Consider the following 17,702-nt stretch of genomic DNA (forward strand, 5'->3'; position numbering starts at 1 on the left):
TAATTTCTGGGGAATGTCACAATTTTAAGGATATCAGTTGTCTTACAACGTATAGTATGCTGTGAAGTAATACCCAAACTAGGCAGCTGACAACATCTGCAGATTAATTCTGTGGTACTGTATTGTGATTCTTTTGTTTTGATGACTTGTTGAATTGGGTAATTTGCGGTGACTTTCCTGCTTGGTATTTGATATCTCAAATCATGTGATTTTTGTCCATGAATTGGAATTTTTATGCCATTTATCCCAATTCATGTTGGCACAGACTGACTTCTGTGTTTGAGATAGTGCAAGAAAACATGCAGTAGTTTATAAATTCATTCCAATCTATTTGCAATTTAATCTCATGATTATTAGAATATAGGAAGAGAAAATAAAACAAATTTCATTTTATAGTATCCTTTTCACATATCTGCAGCTTTTGTGAATGTCTTGGCTTTTCAGCAGAAATGTTTCATGTGTCATGAGGGCTCAATTTTGGTCTTGGATCAGCAGAGAAAACTGCCCTTGAAGATCTTCATGTACTATTGATTCCTGGGAATGTCTGGCCCTAAGAACACGAGGCAACTCCTTTTACTAATGAGAGTTTGTCTGCATGGAGCTATTGGAAAATGTAATTAAAGGTGTAATGCACGTAATTAAAGTCTGTTAAACTCTTGTGCCAGTGATTTTATTAATTAACAGAGTGGCCTGAGGTCATGGTAATTCAATCCAAGACCTTAAAGGTGAGGACCGTGTTGACAGACACCACAACCGATGATTTTTCGTTTTCTTTTTTTTTTTCTTCAAAGTTAATAAATAGTCAGGAATTTACTCTTGTGGACAAATTCATTTGTCAGATGCAGAACGGAAAAAAGTAAAATGGGCACGGGCAGTGCTGGAATTTTCTTTCAAGGAGTTTTATTTCAATCTGTCTTAAGGTCTGTATCAAGTCAATCTTCAGTTGGATTGTAATTAATGCTCAGATTTATGCATTAATAGTAGCCAGCGGGAGAGAGGAAATTGGGAGGGGGAATAGGATATGGTAGCCATGTCTCAGTGCAGCCCATACTGAGTTGCTAGGTCAGAGAGGAAGGAAGCTAGCTGCCAAAATAGTGTATATTTTTTTTTCCAGTCTTTGGTAACTCCTGGAGTTCTCAGACGTATTTTAAGACTTCTCTGGTGTCTTGCTATCAAATCCACACTTGTAAAAACATGACTTTTGCTGTTGCGATGTTTGTATTGCGTGGACATTTCAGTAGGGACGCAGATACTGCTGACTGAACTGCAAGAGAAATGCAAACAGTGTTGAAGATCCACTGTTTACAGAGAACTATCCTGGTGGTGTATATGTCTGAAAAGAGCCATGCTGGTTTTACAAACATCTAGTTTGCATGTGTTAATTTGAATCCCTTTCAGTGTAGGCTCGTAAGTGGTTAAAATGAAGAACATTCTTGCTGACTGCATGGACTTCTGTCAACTGAGTGCACTACTGCAGTACTCCTATATAGGCAGACACTACGTCACGTTGTTATCTCTGTTCAGCTCGTCTGTGCTTTATCATGTTGCCTAACAGTTTTAATAAAAAAGAAAAAAAAGAGACTAGTGTGAATAGTTGTAAGTAGAACTATCTGAAAGCAGCAGATCTGGAGTGCCTTACACCAGCTGCTTACTGAAACAAAGAGAAGTATTATGAGAGGCATAATAAATGTGTTTGCTATCTCTGCTTTCAGTTGCAGTGCAGACACAAGCCGTCACAGTAATGAATTTTGAAGACTGGAGTTTGGACTTGGGGAATTTTATAAAACACAGTTGTTTTATCAGAGCGTTGTCTTGCCAGTTGTATGATGCTAGTCTGGTTACCATGGAGTGTGGTCAGTTGGGGGAGACAAATGTAGTCAGTAAAACAGCATTTTGTGTGGTAGACTCTGCTGTGGTTTCTCCCTCTCTGGTTTAAATTCAAGTTTGGTAAGGAGGAAAGTAGTGGGGAAAGAGGTCGCCTTTTCATTTAAATAAAAAGCAGTTTTAGCCCTAATCAAACTTACAGGCCACATGAGAACTCATTGTGCAGTCAAATACAGTGTATGAATATGCGATTTATACCCATAAACAAAGTAGGGTTATTTTTCCTCTTGATCTTGCTCTGTTATCCGGGCTTTTTTGTTTGGTGGTGGTCTCTGCTTGCGTTGTGTCTGCAGGATGGGCTATGCAAGGTGCTGCGCACTGGCCACTTGTATCTTCTCAGGAGGATATGTCTTCCAACCTGTCCTGCAAGAGCTCTTGCTGCTCCTATCTGCTCACCGCTGCCACCTGTTTGAAGTTCTGTTAATTTGATTAATTTTGGCCAAATGGCTCTGTGGTGCTGCAGATAAACATACCAGAAGGTATGTGAAGGCCTTGGTGTCCCCTGCATAATTACCATGTTACTTTACAATCAGGAAAATGCATTACCACATTCGACAGGCTTTCATTAGAAGCCATTCCTTTCTTTGCTAAATTTCTTTAAAATGGGTTTCTTTAATTCCAACATACGATAGCAATAGCATTTTTACCAGATTTTCTACTCAATCTGGATGTTAACATATAAATGCTCTTGTTACCATACATATAATAACATGAATTTTTATAGATTTTTTTTTTTTTTTTTTTTTTTAAGAAAAAACCCCATTGGGGTAATTGTATCACATCAGGCTCCTAGCCGCTGTTTGGGAAAAAGGAAGAGTTTCTCACTTAGTAAATGGGACAATGTCTAGAGATTTTTTTGTCTTTTGTAAACACCAGAGTTAGCTTTACATGGATATTTAAATTGCCTGTGTTCCTGTCGGGAGCTGCTCAGAAGAAGTCAGTAGGAGTTAGGTGCCTACATGGAATTTGTAATTCCTGTAATGGAATTTTGTGTTTGAGTCTTCAGAAGTGGTCTGAGATATTGCAGAGAGAAGAGTGATTGCATACGGATGGGATGAAAGTATCACAAACCTTAGTTGATTAAAGTTATCTTTTACCATTGGTATTAACTTATTTTTTTCAAAGATAGAAGTGAGGGAGATTCCTCACTGAGAGAAACTGGTATGATGTGGTTTACTTCTAAAGTTTAGAATATGAACACTATGTAGGTGGAGATTTCTACTGGCAAAATATAAAGGCTGAAGAAAAAATGCAGAAATTTTAGTGATATGAAGATTATTTCATATGCGAGGTCTTTTTGATAAAAGCTTCTCTTGTGACATTAGAGTGGGGGGCTTCCCAATGGGGGAAGCCCCCATTGTGGGGGGCTTTCCAATTAACACTTTGGTTGTTTTGAACAGGAGAGGGTCTGGATGTCTGTCTTAAAGCATTTGCAGTAGAGCACAGTTTTTACTATTTAGAGCTGAGATGGAAAGTTCCTATTTAGATTTGGTGCCAGAGTCTTTAATAGAAATCATGACTTGTGGTATATTATAGGTCAGTGTATATTTGCTAGTTTATATTATGCTGACTAAATTGGCAAAATGCTTATTTTTACTGGTAAACATTCAGGAGGTTTTCTCCTCACTCGTTCTTTTTCCAACAAAATAGTATTTGTCGTGTGTGGAATTAGGGCAACATTTTATAAATCATCTGCCTCGGCGATGATGTGAAAATGTCTGGTGACATACAAAGATTTCCATTGTCAGGTACCTCAGGGCTGTAGATGGAGTTAACTTTATCCTAATTTTAGTTCTGGAAATTATGGCCATGTAGAAAACAAAATGCTTCTGGCAGTGTAGGAAAAATACAAATTTTAAACTCGAGCAAAAGTGGCTATTTCAGGGATATTACCGGAATAGGTAACCCTGGTTAATTTAGCTCCTCTCCAGCCCCTTATGAAGCCCCAAAAGCATTTTTAAACAACTTCAAATCCTTGTGAAGTCTAAATGTGACCTGTGGCTGTAAGGAGGTGAGTTCCAGTACAGTCCATAACTGCTGGTGAAATGCAGCACTGTGCTTTTAGGCTGTACATTCAGTGAGACATTTAATTGAAATGGTAAAAGTACTGTGGTCACCCTTTAACACATTCACAATATGCGAATGTTTTTATGCGCAAACTAATTGTATCATTTCTGGAATTATTTATACACATCTCTGACATGCTGTGAATGGCGTTTTCTGATAAGTGTTAGATTATATAAAATTTATAATTACTCAGTACTCTACCGTCAGTCTGCCTAGTTGAAAATTAGCATTCTTAAAATTGAAATTCTGTGATTCTTGTGCTGAAGAAGTGTGCTCTTTTGTTCATTGCTCCAAACATGGTTTAAAAGTATAGGGGAGGACATTTAAGGACAAAGTTACATTTGCATCAGCAAGTTCCAATTTTTTCCCTAATTTTTACCTTGCATAGTTATATACCAGACAAGCTTGTTTTGGACAGCTTTTTATAAAAGGAATAATTTGAGAATTTGAACGTTTATTCAGTTTTAGATCTTGAATATTTGGCATAGATGTGAACTGTAGCCCTGGAATTTATAACCACAACCATAAGAAAAGGAACAAAGCGTATTTCATTGTGAATAGTCATGCTTTGCAGAATGAGGTAATGAAAGTTCAGGGTTGGAATGGCAGCTTGTAAGAAGGAATGCTTCTGAATGAAAATGCTGTTGGAAAGATGTGTTAGCTCAACCTTTCGTATCATCTGGGGTGAGTTGACCCCTCTCATATTACCTTTTTTCAACTGTTTATTCCAGCACAAAGCACTAAAGTATGGTTTATGATGCCTTTTTTTATCTTACAACCAAGTTAAAGGCGCCTATGCAGACCTGACATCTGTCTGGGAAATTGTTCTGCGAGAATGTTTTCAAAAGCATGCTATTTTACCTCTCATTCTCACTTGTCTTCTTCCTGTAGGTGAAGCAGCTCTAAGAGGTGAGCCCAGAATGCAGTCTCTTCCAGTATCCTCTGCTCTAACCAACCATCGAACAGGCCCTCCTCCTATCAGTCCCAACAAGAGGAAGCTCAGCATGGACCAAGGGGATGATGAGCTCGACTGTGAAAACGACCATGTTTCTAAAATGAGTCGAATGTTCAATCCACATCTGTAAGTGTCTTGCTTTTATTACCTCTGGTTTATAGAATTTAATGCTATCCTCTTCATTTTTGTGTGTGCTAAAATCGTACTGTGTCTAAAACTTTGCGCTAGATTTTTCCTTTGTTCCGGTTTGTACAGAAGATCTGCACAAAGGCTGGTGTGATTAGATGGGCGACTTCTCGTTTTCTTTTGTTTTCGTACAGCATGAAGTAACAGGACTTAGCCCAACTTAACTATTTATAGTAAAACATACGTATTCACCTTTGCGATTTCTGAAGTACTGTTCATTTGTTCTTTGTAATCTGCTCCTTTCACTTCCCCTGATTCTGAGTGCTCTGTGCTCTCTGCTGATGGGGGTGGGGAAGCAGAAGGAGGGGAAACAGACGTGCTTTGCATTTTTCTGAGGCCAGGAGATTGTGAGCCAGCTGCTCTGTAGTCTGCCTTGACAACTGGGCAAGCAGCAGTTGTTGCTAAACATTACTTAAACGATTGCACCGCAGCTCTGACAGTCGGATGTGGAATTTTTCATACAGGTAAGGTGTTGATGAGTTAGGTGCATGCGTTGGGTAATCATCAAATGCCATTGTTGCTGTGTTCTCATTCTTGGGAATGCAAGCCTGGTTGGCATGAAGTACAGGCTTAGAGAATTCCTTTCGTTCTTGACTGGAGGAAGTGATCGGAGTGGTTCAGCAGTCCAGGGCAGCCTGATAGCTGTGTGCCTTTCCCTGCTGCCTCAGCTCCTGCATTCCTCGCATTCCACGCTGCTGTGGACTGTTGTGTTCAGTCATAAGATGCGGACAGAGGTATTTATCCTCAAATAAATCACCATAGTGTTAGTCAGAGGCTGGGCCTGTAGTCTGCAGTCTTGGAATTTGTTACAAATCAGGAATCCAGCACTGAAGTAATGCAAAACAATAAAAGCTCACAAGCAGAGAGAGACTTCTCATTTACAACATACCTTGTTCTTTCTCCTAAAAACTTAACTATTTATAGCCTTTCCTTGGAGCTGAGAATGCTGGTACTGGAAAGAAGCACATGCTGTATTTCTGTGGCATATGTACATGATGCAACTGAAGAAATTTATGGCATTTTTGAATTATTATGTAACTTTGTGGGAGCAGGTGTGATTTTTTTTTTTTTTTTTTTAAAACTCATTTGCTAGGGATGAAATAAAACACAGCTGGCAGTTACGTACATTGTAACACTTTATACAGTGGAGGCCATAAAAATAATGAAGTCTGAACCAACAGAGTCATGTGCAACCAAGGTTCAAAACTAAAAGATACAGGCAGTTATTCCATGTGAGCCCTTAGATATATTTTAAAGCTATCTGGTCTTCCAGTATGGTACATTTTTACTCATCCAGTATGGTACGTTTTTACTCAATAGATTCTTTCTGTGATTTTGTATAGGAAATGTGCATCTTTTCTTCTTATAATAAAAAGCACTGGTTGTCTGCCTAGCATTCATTGGATGGGACTTAATCTATTTCAGTTAAACCGTCTACTGCAGACAAATCATAATCTAAAATAGCATACACGAAGCCATCTTTTTTCTACTTTATTTTCTAAGTTTGATCTTGTCAACAATGTGGCCATGTGAAAATACGCTTTCAACTGAATATTAAAAAACCTCAAACTTTTGTGATACCTCTGAGATAGCTGAACATCTGTATATTTCAGATGTATCAGAAAAGTTCACAAACGTTCTCTGATTTTTACTCCCATTTCCCTGCCACCACCAACCATGAAGTTATTTTTTCAAATGTTTCTCATATTTCCCCTCTTTTTCGGATTATGACATTCTGGTTTAACAGTAGAAATGGATTGCTTAAATCTTGTGGAACTGTCCTGAAGATTTTGTTTTGGAGATAGGAAGTGTGTTGTAGAAGCTTGACTTGTTCGCCCTAAAGAAAAGACGGTAGATTTGGGGAGAGATTTCACGGAACACAATAATGGCAGTCACATTGTAGTGACTTGGAGGTTCTAGAAGTGTAAGTTTGACGACATTCGGTTTAGAAAACCAAATCCGTATGAGATGTGGAGCGTAATGTGGAGACTAGATGGCACGATGTCTTTGGTGATGGCAAAGACATTTTTGTGATTGGGACTATAAAGATGAGGTTTAGAGTCCGTGTATTTTCAACTTTTCAGGACAAAGTCCCCTGAAAGCATAGGACAAAAGAGTGGGTGACACAGACACTGTTTCTGGGCATAGCTGCCCCCGTCAATATTAGGGCTACAGACTGCACGTCTTTGCCACACAGCAGTGCTTAAATCCATACTTCTCTGGCTGAATGTCTTCAGTTATTCTCATGTCCAGATGGGCAGATCTTTTTCATCTGGAAGTCAGTGCTTGGAAGACAGCAGTCTTTATTAACCGCGAGCAGCTCTTGTTCAGACATTTGGGTCTTTGTGATTGCGTTGGTAGAACTGTGAAGCAGTTGTATATTCATCCTCCTAACACCAGCATATTGTGGTTAGAAATGTAATTAAATAGGACAAGAATTGTGTGCTGTGGTTCATTATAGATGGTAGAACCTTTTGTTAAGCTGGATGTTAACTCTTAGGTACCAGCACCCTAGCATTGCAGTCACTGTGCTTCAGTGACTTAAATGCTTTGGCTGTTTTATTAGAAATCCAGTGATGCCAGCCTTTTTTTCTGAAATTGAATGCTTTGAGATATTCCCTGCTCAGGTGTAACTCCCTGATGTATCTTCTTTGGTTCTTTGAGTTGTACTCAGGTATGTTTACTTTTATCATGGAAAAACACAACTACTGGAGTACAGTTGGCTCTGGCGTAGAGTGAATCAAATGCCCTGGCAATCCTACTGTGTTTCTAAAATATGTAATGGAATTCCTGTGCAAAGAACAATTTATCAAAGGCTCTGTTTTTCAGAGGAGAAAATTCTCAGCTTTAGGATAAAAAATCAGTATGTGAAAGCACCTGCCTTACGGCAGTGTACTGGACTGTATACAGCTTCTGTATTTTTATGGTCATAGAAGAAAAACGAATACTTCACCCCAAGTTAAAACCTAGGCATTGTAATATGAAATTCCTGTATTTGCATTTCACACTTTCTTGTATGTCCCTCACATGTTTTACTTAAAATTTATTTGCTAAAGTATATCTTGCTGAATTAAAATGTGCTTCTTGTAGCATACTTTATTTTCTGGTGCTTTGTAAAGGAGAAGCGAGTTTATTTTAAGCCTCAAGTTGGAACATGCCTTTGTTTTCATATGACTTCACTAAATTCACCTTGATTTACAGAAGAGTAATTAGGAACTTGATTTATATAAGAATTACAAGCGCTTGATGTATGGGTAAAGTGGCTGGAGAGCCATACCAGTCTTTCTTAACAAATGAAGCTGCTTTGTTATATTTCCAAGATGTATTTAGCATTTCATGGCAAGTCCTGTGTAAAATTAACTCACTCTGGGCATTGTGATGTAAGGGGAATGTGAATGAAGTGTGTTGTACCTTTAAGTGAAGGTCTCAGGCCTGACCTATGTTATGTGGGTTTCTTGTTTGTCAGGCTGGAGGCATTTTCTCATTTTCACAGTTCAGCTGAAAACAAAGGCCTCCTTATCCTTGCAGGGAGCTCTTAAGAGCTGACATCAGCCTTTTCCCAGCGGGCATCAGTTCTGCCGTAAGAGTCCTTGCAGGGAACGGAGGAGTCTGAGAGCAGTTTCTCCTCCTGGCATTTCGTTTGCCAAGTAGCAAAGAAAACGAGGAAATGAGTAAAAGAGCACAAAATCTTAATTTTTTTTTTTTTAAAAGAAATTACACTGGGCTGGTTTTGCTTCTCTGATTTTTAGTAGGAACTAGGAAATATGTAACTCTTCACTGCTTTTGGGCAAGGGACAGTTGTGGCTAATACTTTATACTTGTGGTGTAGCAATTTTAAAAATAGTTTGCATGCTACCCAATTGCGGGATCAAATAACTATATTTAAGGTTGAAGTGAATTGATGTCACTGACATCTTCAAAAGGATTCAGATTTTCTGTTACTGGTAAAATTATATGTGAAACTGAGCATTTGAATTTGTGTTGGAAGGGGACCTTTTTTTTTTTTTTCGTTTGCTTGTAGAGTACATCAGGCTGAAAGTTAGCATTTTTGGTTTGGGACAAGCAGGCTTGTGAATGGAATATTTTCCTCTCAGCCTCTTTGTCACAATTCCCATTTGGTTTGGTGGCATTAGGATCGCAATGTAAATTAATTTCTATATGAAAATCATCTGACGGCAAAAATTTGCAGCTGTTATGTAGATGTGTGAGGAATAAGCATCCCTTGATTTGTGTGATACGTAATTTGACTTTTTCTTGTAATAAAAGAAAGGTCTACACCTGAGTAAGGTAGTTTAATGTGTATCGCACAAGATGGTGTTTAGTTTTGGACATAACCATACAGACGCAGCCACTTCTGTTTCAAATTCTAGGTTGTGTCTTCACTTCTGTTATAGTGAAGAGTCATGGCAAATCTGATCCAGAAAGCCAGGCTAGATCCCTGGAGTTTGGAAGCTGCCATATATCGTAACTTCCTTACTATGAATATCCAATGGCACTTGCTCACTTTAATGACAGTGTAACAGAAATTACCTTGGCACCCTTTTTTAAAAATCTGTCTTAAGCTGTCCTGACCGTTACCTGGATTTGAAGATCATAGAATAATTCAGGTTAGAACAGGCTTTAGGAGGTCATTTCATCCAACCTCCTGCTCAAAGCAGGGTCAGCTGTGTCCTCTTCAAGCTTCTAGTAGCTGAAAGTAAGGAATTTTGAGTAAGATCTGAAGTACTCAATAAATGACGCTCCTTATTACAGGAGGACTCTGTCACCTTCCTCCTTACCATTCCCTGACCCCAGCTGAGAATGCAGGGTGGAAATGTTCTGCAGAAAATCAGGTCCCCGTTGTGGTGGAGGCTGGCTCCAGCTGCAAGCGGGGCTTGAAAAGATTTAGAGCTGGGTTGCAGAGATAGCATGGGAGTTTTTGGAAAAGTTCTTTGCTGCTAACTACTGCTTTTTTGGTTCCAAACTTTATGTGGTATTAAGAAATATGTTTACACTGTCATTTTATTGTGACAAATTGGAATTGAAAAAAAAACCCAACACACAACTCGGAACACCCAAAATGTCTCTCATTTGCTTGCAGGCATCTTTACTCAGTTCTCTTGGCATGAATACGCCTTTGAAGTATTTTAGGATTAACCTGGTGTTTTCAAAGTCCTGTAGAAGCTGAAATCCTCTGTACTGCCAGTGGAACTGTTACAGTGTGGCTCTTGTTGATTACAGTGGACAAAGGATTACAGAGCAGGTTTCAAACTGCTTTTCCTTATTTTTTTTCCTTATATGCATTGCTTGAATGATGGACCAAATCAATCAGTTGTATTTTCTTATTTATTAATGGAGATCACGCATTACACAAAATTATTCTTAAAATGTTTCCAACAAATGTACATTAAATTGAACTTTCAGAGACGGACTTGAAAGAGCTAATATATCTGAGTTAATATTTAACACTGAGTTTTGCAGAAGTTCCTATCCAAGGGGAATTTCAGAAAGTACTCAAGTCCCTTTCAGTTCAGGAAAGGGTGTAGCCAAGCACATGTGAAATGCTTGTTATGAACAGTTTCAGGGCTAAAAATTGATTGATAGCTTGTCAGTCCTTCACAGAAAGACCTGATCTGTCCAAATTTGCGGATATGTTTAAGTACTTGAAAAATCAGGCCATGTTAGTTCAGGTGTCTCCACTTGCGAACAGAAAGGTTTTCTTAGCTAGCTCCAGAATTCTTTGATAAAATGTTTTCCACTTTCATTTTCCTTCTTTTGTAAAGGAGCATAAAACTTCCATAGGACATTAAAGCCCCAAGCTACCTTGTGAAGCAAAAAGCTGTGTCGTACCAGCACCAACAGAGGTAGCAGAGGTACCAGCACCAATAGAAGGAATCGCCCACTTACTGGAGGTGACAAGGAGGCCTGTGCACACAGGAACAGAACACGAATCCCTTGAGCCCCAGTGTTGGCTTTTTACCCATTCTTCATTTTCGTTAAAGGGAAATTTTACATCGCGTAAATTATCATCTATCTACACCAGGGTGAAATTCAATACCAATCCAAAAGTCTGATAGCTAAGCAAGAGGCAAGAAAAGAACCAGTAACGTTTACAAACGTATTCTAGATGTATATCCCAACCATATGGAAACAAAGGTTTAATCTCACTTCTTTTTATTTAAGCATTTTCCCAGATGTTTCCTGCAGTTTGACAGATGTACCATTTACTAGAAAGTTGCGCTCTTGAGAATTAGAATGTTATGGACACGGTTGCTATAGACAGTGACTCTGTAAGGGTAAGATTTGGAATAAAATGCTACATTAATTTCTAGTTGAAAAAGTAAATTTTTTTCCCCAGACTGAAAGTGCTGGACCGGACAGTCTCCTTTCATTTTCTCTCATGCTGTAATGTGCTACAAAAACATGCGAACTGGCTTTAACTCATTCCTGCAGAATTGCTGAGTGCTGACTCTGAATAAATGGCATTATTTCTTAGTGCTGAAAGGTGGAAAGTATTCCTCTGGCTATGTCTAACCAGCCGTGGCCATCTTTACATTTCACGTGAGCGCTCTAATGGGTGGCCAGCGTTTCCCCCTCTCTCCCCAGCTTCTGGTGCCTCGCCTGGAAGAGAGCGTGGAGGAGCGGAGGGGCAGCGGGCCTGCAGGTCCTAGCTCGCGGTATTGCGGCGCTGCTCGCTTCGTGCGAACGACTGCCGGAGAGCCGTTCGGGGGGCGGAAGCTGATCAGCCTCACCTCGCATCTCGCCACCTTTCAGCAGCCCGGGCCGGCTCCCCGCCCAACCGCCCTGGAAGCTGGGAGCCGGCCGCTCGGAGCCCGCCGGAGCGCAGCGGGGCCGGGGCGGGCGCGCCGCGCCGCGCGGGGGACTCTTATCGTGACGAGGCGGCGGGGGCCGCGCTCTGCGCCGCGGCCGCTCGCCAAGCCGGTGAGGCCCCGGGCGGGCCGGGGGGACGCGGCCGCCTTCCTGCGCCCGGGCCATGCTCGCCCCGAGGTTAGTACCGGCCTTGCGCGGCGGCCCCCGCGCCCGCCGCCTCCCAGCCCGGCGGCGGCCCCTGCGCTCGGCCGCGCCCGGCTCGGGCGCCGAGGCGGCGAGTGCGGGGCGGGAGCGCGGCCCCCGCAGCCCCCTGGGCCCGCCCGCCCCGGGCTGCGCGGGGAGGGTGCGGTTTTCCTTCAGGATTTGTCCCGACGGAAAATGCAAGGGAAGTGAAAGGAGTTTGCCGCCGTCGAAGCCCGAAGGTTTTGACCTCAGTTATTCGACCGCTTCCCCCGGTGGAAAATGTTGCTGGAATCCGCTGCGCTTCCTAGCTGCCGGGACGCTGGCTGAATTAGATACCCGTGCCCGTATCGCTTGATGGAAATCGAGTCGTCCTTTAGATTTCTTACGTAACTCCTCCAACACTGTCAACAAACTGCAGCTCAGCAGCTCTCCAAGACTGCTCACTCACAGTGTAAATACTGTCCCTAAAATACAGCGGAATGTGAACACAGAACGAGTGTCTGTGTGGGTTATTGTACCTGCAGGCCGGCATGTGCCTGGGAACGGGGTTTCACTCCTTTCACGGCACTGACTTGAGCGCAGAGTACCTGATCAGAAAGAAAAAGGGGGGTGGGATGAGTTGGGTGAGCCATGAGAAAAACTTTCCAAAACATCTGGGGAGAAGTCTCAGCACACTCTAATTACTGCTTCATGTAGTCTTTAATGTGGCACAGATGTGCAGTTACTGTCCGTAATGGAGGAGTCGCACTGTACAGTCGAGTTAAGGTCGATTCGTACGTTCCTGTCAAAAGTTCTGTCTTTAAAGTCCTTGTCTGTCAAAGCTATTTGTAGCGAATGCGGCTGAGCTGCGTGGGCGTGGCTGACTTCCCGCTACGTGAATGATAAGGAATGATGTTTCGTGAATCTTTTTGTCACATCTTTAATCCGTAACTTTTAGTACTCATAAATCAGTCTTTTAAAAAGGGGGGAAATAAAAACCCCAAACATTTTTGCTTGTGATTTGCTTTTCTAACTAAAGTCTCCCTTGAACCAGAAGTTGCTGTGGGAGGATACTGTTGACAGCAGAATTTGATGGTTAACTTGGGTGCCTTACCTGCAGAAGTACCCTTTCAAACACTTAACTGCTACTGGTGTGGTTGGTTTGGTTATCAGCTTTTCAGAGGAATTATTTTACTATATTGGTATGAATAGCTGTGCAAACTATAATGAAGCTGTTGCTGTATTTATAGTGCTTCTAGAGGTTTCCGTGAGTTGGATTTTATTACCAATTACAAACGGTTTCGATAAACTTTTAATGAAATGTTTACTCCTTTTATAAAACAGCCCATGAAAAAATCTTTTCTTAAAACCAGTTATTTGAACACCGTTCTCAGTCTAAAGGTCTAAAGCCTGGGGTTTTTTTAGAATTTTTGAAATTTCTGTCTGAAAGCAAATTAATGTACTTTCTCAGCTTTTCCTGCTTCACATCAGCTAATGTTAGATTGTGTGTCTGATGGATAGAGACCGTAATTTGTAAGCTTGAATGATCCAGGCCCTTTTCCCTCTCTCTGTTAAGAACCATTGAAGTTGGAAAAGAAAGCTCTATAATCCCATCTCCTGACAATTTGACACAGTTAATTCCAGTACTGTGACCTTATTTTCAGAGACTGGCTTGTGGTGTTAGAGCTCTTATTAAATAAACTTGCCTTGTTGTTTGTATCTTTTACTACCCACATCATCTAGTTGAACAAAATGATTAATCTGCTCCTGTACTGTAAGATTCTACCTGATGCAGTCTTTTTTGTGATTGAACTAAATGAAGTCCCATAAACTTTTGAGATTTGGGGTTCACAGCTTGCCTTAAGCTGGTACCCACCTTTACAAAAACAGTTGCATGACAGGCATTGAGTGATGAATGAAAGTATTTTTTCCAAATAAAAAAGTAGAATGTATTGTAAGGAACAACCCAGAAAACATTATAAGAAACTGTAACTGCCATTTTTTATTTCCTCTAACAGTTCTGCACAGTTTCACCATTGAGTTTCAACACCACCGAGTTTTCCCAGAGCCTGCAGAACAGAGTGATGCACCCTGGCAATATTGAGCACACATGTATGTGGCTAATCTTGTTGCACGAGGCCATGACCCACTGCTGCGTGTATCTGATGTGCAAGCTTTCTCCTGACATTGGCCCGTAGTTTTCTCTGTGTGATCATAAATAGTTTTTACAGTATTTTCCAGTGACTCAGTATAAAAGGTTAGTTGCATGTGCCAAGTTTGACTTCAAAAGGATGTTAACATGGCTGAATTATAAAAGCTGCACGTGACCCAGCACATTAATTGGTAGAACATAAGAGGAAAAGTCTGCCAGAGGTGTTTGGGTGGGCACTGCAGTTGGGTACAAATCCATCGTTTTATAGCTGCCTCTGAATCCTTCTAGTAACCCCTCTGACCTTCTAGCTGTTTTCATGGAAGCCTCTTTGCTCTTTCCTTACACTGTCAGATTTTCCTTCCTGCTTGTTAGACATTTTAGGGAAGGTTTGGAGTGTCCCTTTAACCTCATTTTTTGTCATTTGCTTTTCTGGATGTTTTTCCCCTCCAAGCAATTCAAAGTGCCTTGCAGACTTGAAGCAGTTCAGACTTCACACGGATACTTTTAGTTTGCATTCCAGCGGTGACTTGCCTTTCTAGATCATGTTCTGTTCGTCCCAATATATGTAGTAGCCTGACTTGCTCTCCAGATGTGAACATTGGCAGGCTCCCCTCTGTTTCACCGGCTTCATTTGACTTTCTCAGAATGAGATTATTGTGCCTTCAGGCACCCAGATACTATGTTGACTTCTGTATAGTTTATTTTTGAGCTAGAAATTTTGAGCTAGAAACCTTCATTCTGGGTCCTGACTGACAGCCATAGGATTGAGTTTCTGGTGTGCATTGATATGTCTGAGTTGTGCAATTTTACTGAAACTATCTTCCAGAAAAAGTACTCTCTGTAACTGTAGTAGCAGCGTCTTCTAAAGACAGACTGCATCCTCTGCAGAGTCTTTTTCAGCTTCTGAAACATTCACATCTTCTGTCTTTTGGTCTTCACAGTTGGCAGAATAGTCCTTCACTTAGGCGTTTTTCCTAGTGTGTTGTGCAGGTTTTTCAAAGGCAACTCGAACTACTGTCATTCTTTGAAGAGAGAGTTATGGGGAGGTGGTTGATTCAGAGAAACCTGAAAGGTTTGGTTACTTCTCCTCTCTCCTTTCCAAGAAATGTGCTGTTCCTCTGACAGGCTGTTAGACGGTACTTAGAACAGGGAAGGCAGTGATGCCGCGTTGCAGGTTAGAGGACCAGAAAGTTTCTCCTCTTCGGCTAATGCAATTGGCAGGAGGCTGAATATTTTTTGTCCTTGAAACTATTTTTGACTTGAAAACTAAGCCAGAGCTGATGGGAGTTGTACTCAGCTGTTGGTTTCCACCTAGATATAGTTAAACAAAACGTTGAAGAGATGAAATGAGCTTACGTTTATGCTCCAGAAATCGTAGTGCATTTTAGGAAACTTTTTATAATTACTGCAATGTCCAGTTATACCTAGACACTTGTTATTGGGGTAACACTGAAATGCTGGAACTTTCTGTTGTTCTAGCTCCACTTTTTGAGCTGTTAGTGATTTTTAAAAAATGTATTTAATTTTCTTAACAGGCTAATTCATATTTACGGTTACCTCAGTAGAATTAATGAGATGGCTTACCATTTCAGAATTTTTCCAGATATTTATTATACGTTAAAATTTTGTTGTTTACATCTCGGGTATGGCCTCACATAAAACCTCTTAAAAAAATTATGGTACTTTAAAATGAGCCATCAGGTGTACCACACAAAATGGGAACCTAAAAGTAGGAGGTTTGGAGTTGAGCGAGCAGCAGTGGAAGTGCAGAACAGAGAAATTAGCAGGTGAGCTGAGGTTCTGGGGTAAATTTTTTTTTTCTTTTTTTCCTTTTTTATTTTTACAGGCAACCTGCAGCCTGTACCTATTGCAGTAGGGTACCTTTGTCATAATTTCTGGATTGTATATGCATGCATGTATTCCAGCAGTGACATAATTTTTCATTTAATAAATCCCAGAGTTTTACTTATGGATGGAATGAGTGATTGCCATTATAAAGCAACTAGTGCTGCCTTTTAAAACAATCCTATGAGTGTTGGAGCAAAGATGGCCAAACATTAAAAAAAAATTCCTGTGAGAAAAATAAGTAGGATCTGAGATTGTGTTAATTGATTTTACTGTACATTAGATTTAGATTCCAGTTTTGTGGGTTTGGCTTTTGACTAAGGTCTTACATCATGCGGTTCTCTTGCATTCTTTCATACTTGTGAATGTTAAGCCTTCAGGAGGGGAAGCTCTTCCGTATCTCAGTATTTTTGTTTGGTGCAGGCAATAATGGGAAACTCCTTTATGCATTTCACAGCTTATTATTAATTTATTTCTCTCCCTGTGAAATCTGTTCTCCTGGTTGATTGCATGTGCAAGTAACTATCTGGTCCAAGGTTTTATCTCTGAAAATCTTGTTTCGGTGAGGATAAATATAGACAGTCTGACCTATGTTTGTTTATATGTAAGATTATCCTATTTCTTGTTAGTATGTTTTCAACAGTTTTATTTGACTTCTTATCTCAAAGGTCTTTCCATTGGCTGTAGCGCTAAGCTGAAAAAAAATTTTTGTGAATTGAAATTTTTTAAGGGAAGGAACTGCAGAATTCTGATTAGAGGGGAGTGGAGAGAGCAGGGAAAAATAGGTACAGTTGGTGCATGCGTACTTCCGACTCTGAAAGAACTTGTGTAAGTATGATGCTTAATTCTCCAAACTGGGCCTGATGCTCAAGTTGAAAAATTCAAAAGAACAAAAGCTTTTTTCTGGAAAGAGTTAAGTTGCATTATCGGTGGCTGGAGAAGCTTTGAGGCAGCGCTTAAAATCCTGGGTGCCTTTGCCACGTTGTTTCTAGGCTGAGGCAGAAAGCGAAGACTTAGCCACCTGCTTCTTTCCTTGTTAACCACACTTGAATGGGGGAAGAAATAGAGGATTTGCCAGCTACAGACCTGGGTTAAAGAACGACTTTGTAGCCAACTGGCTAGCAAACTGCTGTTCTGGAGTCCTCCGGAACCATAGCAGGAGGCATAGCTGCTGTAGTGCAGCTTCGAGAAAGGCGTTAATGGAAGATCAGTCATCCATTTTATCTGTGCGTTGGTTTGAACACGATCTTTAGTTAGTCCAAAAGATTTCCTGCAAGGGGCAATATACTGTATGAATAATGTTGAAATAACAGCAATGGCGAAAAGGGAGGGCATTCTTTATCTTTCCCAGGAAGCCATATCAGATGTCCAGGTTTTGTGGAGGAAGTGATTCTTGCAAAAACAATAATCTCTTGCAAGTTGCCTACTTGAAAGCTTTTTGGGACAGAGTGCTAAGCCGTAAAAGGAGAAGGCTACACCAAGTAACAGGGAAGCATAAAGCTAATAGAGTGGGATGACAAAGGGTTATGTGTTTAGGTGGCAGCCATTCAACGTAGATGTGGTTTAAACAGCGTATTGGGCTGTTTGGAGTACTTTTTCATGTTATGAATACTTCAGATAATTGGCTGACACTCAGCAAAC

At 40.7% G+C, this 17,702-nt stretch overlaps 1 protein-coding gene across 5 annotated transcripts in view; it reads left to right on the top strand.

Annotated features, from left to right (window-relative positions):
• The window catches only part of VGLL4 (vestigial like family member 4), a 94,780-nt gene that overhangs the window by 63,233 nt on the left and 13,845 nt on the right, over positions 1–17,702 (top strand). For 2 of the 5 annotated variants that reach the window (XM_075514449.1, XM_075514448.1), the window contains one exon: positions 4,843–5,032. In XM_075514449.1, coding sequence (XP_075370564.1) covers positions 4,843–5,032 — 190 coding nt within the window. Of the gene's footprint in view, positions 1–4,614; positions 4,636–4,842; positions 5,033–5,456; positions 5,557–11,958; positions 12,080–17,702 lie in introns of those variants that run through there. The other 3 variants (XM_075514450.1, XM_075514451.1, XM_075514453.1) reach the window with 3 other exon arrangements.

Source organism: Mycteria americana, chromosome 11 (genome assembly GCF_035582795.1).
Source record: "Mycteria americana isolate JAX WOST 10 ecotype Jacksonville Zoo and Gardens chromosome 11, USCA_MyAme_1.0, whole genome shotgun sequence".
Taxonomy (NCBI): Eukaryota; Metazoa; Chordata; class Aves; order Ciconiiformes; family Ciconiidae; genus Mycteria; species Mycteria americana.